The sequence below is a fragment of the Priapulus caudatus genome, unplaced genomic scaffold, assembly GCF_000485595.1.
Source record: "Priapulus caudatus unplaced genomic scaffold, Priapulus_caudatus-5.0.1 Scaffold5792, whole genome shotgun sequence".
Lineage (NCBI taxonomy): Eukaryota > Metazoa > Priapulida > Priapulimorpha > Priapulimorphida > Priapulidae > Priapulus > Priapulus caudatus.
This window is the reverse complement of record NW_014582853.1, coordinates 5,177-7,050: the sequence shown is the minus strand read 5'-3', so window position 1 is coordinate 7,050 and position 1,874 is coordinate 5,177. Positions and strand designations below refer to the sequence as shown.

Below are 1,874 nucleotides of genomic sequence, written 5' to 3'. Positions count from 1 at the left end.
GTTTTTGGTGGGTTTCCTTACAGAGGGCAGTGCGATCAGCACAATGTCGTGAGTCGTCGCCGCGTGAAGCAGCGTGCGGACGCGGCAGCAGAGCATCAGCAGGATGGATTCTTCCTGCGATATCTCGAAGCCGGCAACCCGTTCAGCGTCGAGGCGGACGAGGATGCGGGCGAGGACATCATGGAGCAAGATCTGTACTGAAGCCATGTGCAGTGAAGCTGTGATTCATCGCGGGATGTTCTTGTGTCTTTCTGCTTCTGATGTCTTTTCTCTGGGTTGACTAACTGTAGAGCTCGATTGCATCACATGATAAGCCTGTGTTTACAATTACCCCTCAGGTGGCAGTACCACACGGGTAGTCATAATTGTAGCAACACACAGAGAATGTGTTTATGGTTATAACCACAGATGGAGCCAAGCGATGTGTATGTGTGTGTGTATATATATATAAAGATATATTAGGGGTTAATATATGACAAATATATGTGTGTGTGTGTGCGTGCGTGTGTATGTGCGTGCGTGCGCTGCGTGCGTGCGTGGCGTGCAGTGCGTGCGTGCGTGGCCGTGCCGTGCGTGTGCGTGCGTGCTCGCGTGCGTGACAACCCTGTGTGTGATCTTTCAATCGGTCGTGTATGTTTGTCGTTGTAGTTGAGAACTGCCTACAGTCTGGACCATTGATGACAGTACCTCGGATGATTGACTCCTGGAGATCAATTAAAAGTAAAAATTTATTATTATTATTATTATTATTATTAAGCAGCAATATCAGTCATGATCATCCTCGCAGAAGTGTGATCGGGAAAGCTGCCCGTGTGAAAAACCCGGTGAAATCGAACGCTATCAATACCATTGCTAAACTGCATTCCGCTTTTTTGTTTTAGTACTTTATATTTTTTATTTACTCATTTTTCATGATTTTTATCGATTTTTACTTATAGATTTTGTCGTTCATACTTAAGTCTCGCCTTCTTGCAACGATCGTCTCACACTGCATGGATGCATCACGTACCTTGCACGCTGGCGACACTGCCCTGCTGCTGCTGCTGCTGCTGCTGCAGGAGCGGTGATGCGCGAAGGAACTTGAACTCCTGCAGGTGTAGTATGGAGAAGCTGGCCTTGACCGGGCACGGCTCCCATCCCTCGTTCTCCACGAACATTCGCAGCTCCTCCATGCGTCCCCTGCAACAACATCGCGCATCCCCGCAACTCGTCACGTCAACATCACATCTCACCAACCCTCCGCCATTCGGAAAGAAATCGACGTATTCGGCAGAACGATATACCCTCGCACCTTCTTACTTGGACATTGTTGCTAGGGTGGGTCACGCAAGGACGGTCTGTAGGTGGTTTAACACGTGTGAGCACACAAAACTGTTGACTCTGTGCAACTTTGCTGCTAAGCACTGTTTTTAGAAAGTACTACCGCAACACTGATTGGTTAGAGCTGCCTGTCATTCATGCCAAGTGTATAGGTCAACGTGATTACGCAATTACTGCGTGATAAGCGGGAATGACCGCCCGACACGCAAGTCATACAATACAATGCAATGCAATGCAATGCAATGCATGCACGCACGCACGCACGCACGCACGCACGCACGCACGCACGCACGCACGCACGCACGCACGCACGCACATACATACAATACATACATACATACAATACATGCCTGTGAGACGTACCTGTGATAGGTGCGGAAGTAGTTGACGCTCTGCTTGCGAATGGACTCCTGCAGGAATTCAGAATCGCTGCCACAGAACTCCTCACCGATCTGCATCAACCTGTGGGAGAGCGACGCGGAAGTACGTGACGATGTATATTATAATATATATATATATATATATATATATATATATATATAGTAGTACGTACC

At 48.1% G+C, this 1,874-nt stretch overlaps 1 protein-coding gene across 1 annotated transcript; it reads right to left on the bottom strand.

The window, feature by feature from the left end:
• Nucleotides 1-21: 21 nt before the first annotated feature.
• Nucleotides 22-1,779, bottom strand: LOC106820015 (syndetin-like; the record flags this gene model as incomplete). Its single annotated transcript, XM_014824574.1, has 3 exons — nucleotides 1,684-1,779; nucleotides 1,010-1,179; nucleotides 22-197 (listed from the first exon to the last, which is right to left on the bottom strand). Coding segments are annotated over exons 1-3 (441 nt in total), but the record flags the coding sequence as incomplete, so codon positions are not given.
• Between the last annotated feature and the right edge of the window lie 95 nt (nucleotides 1,780-1,874).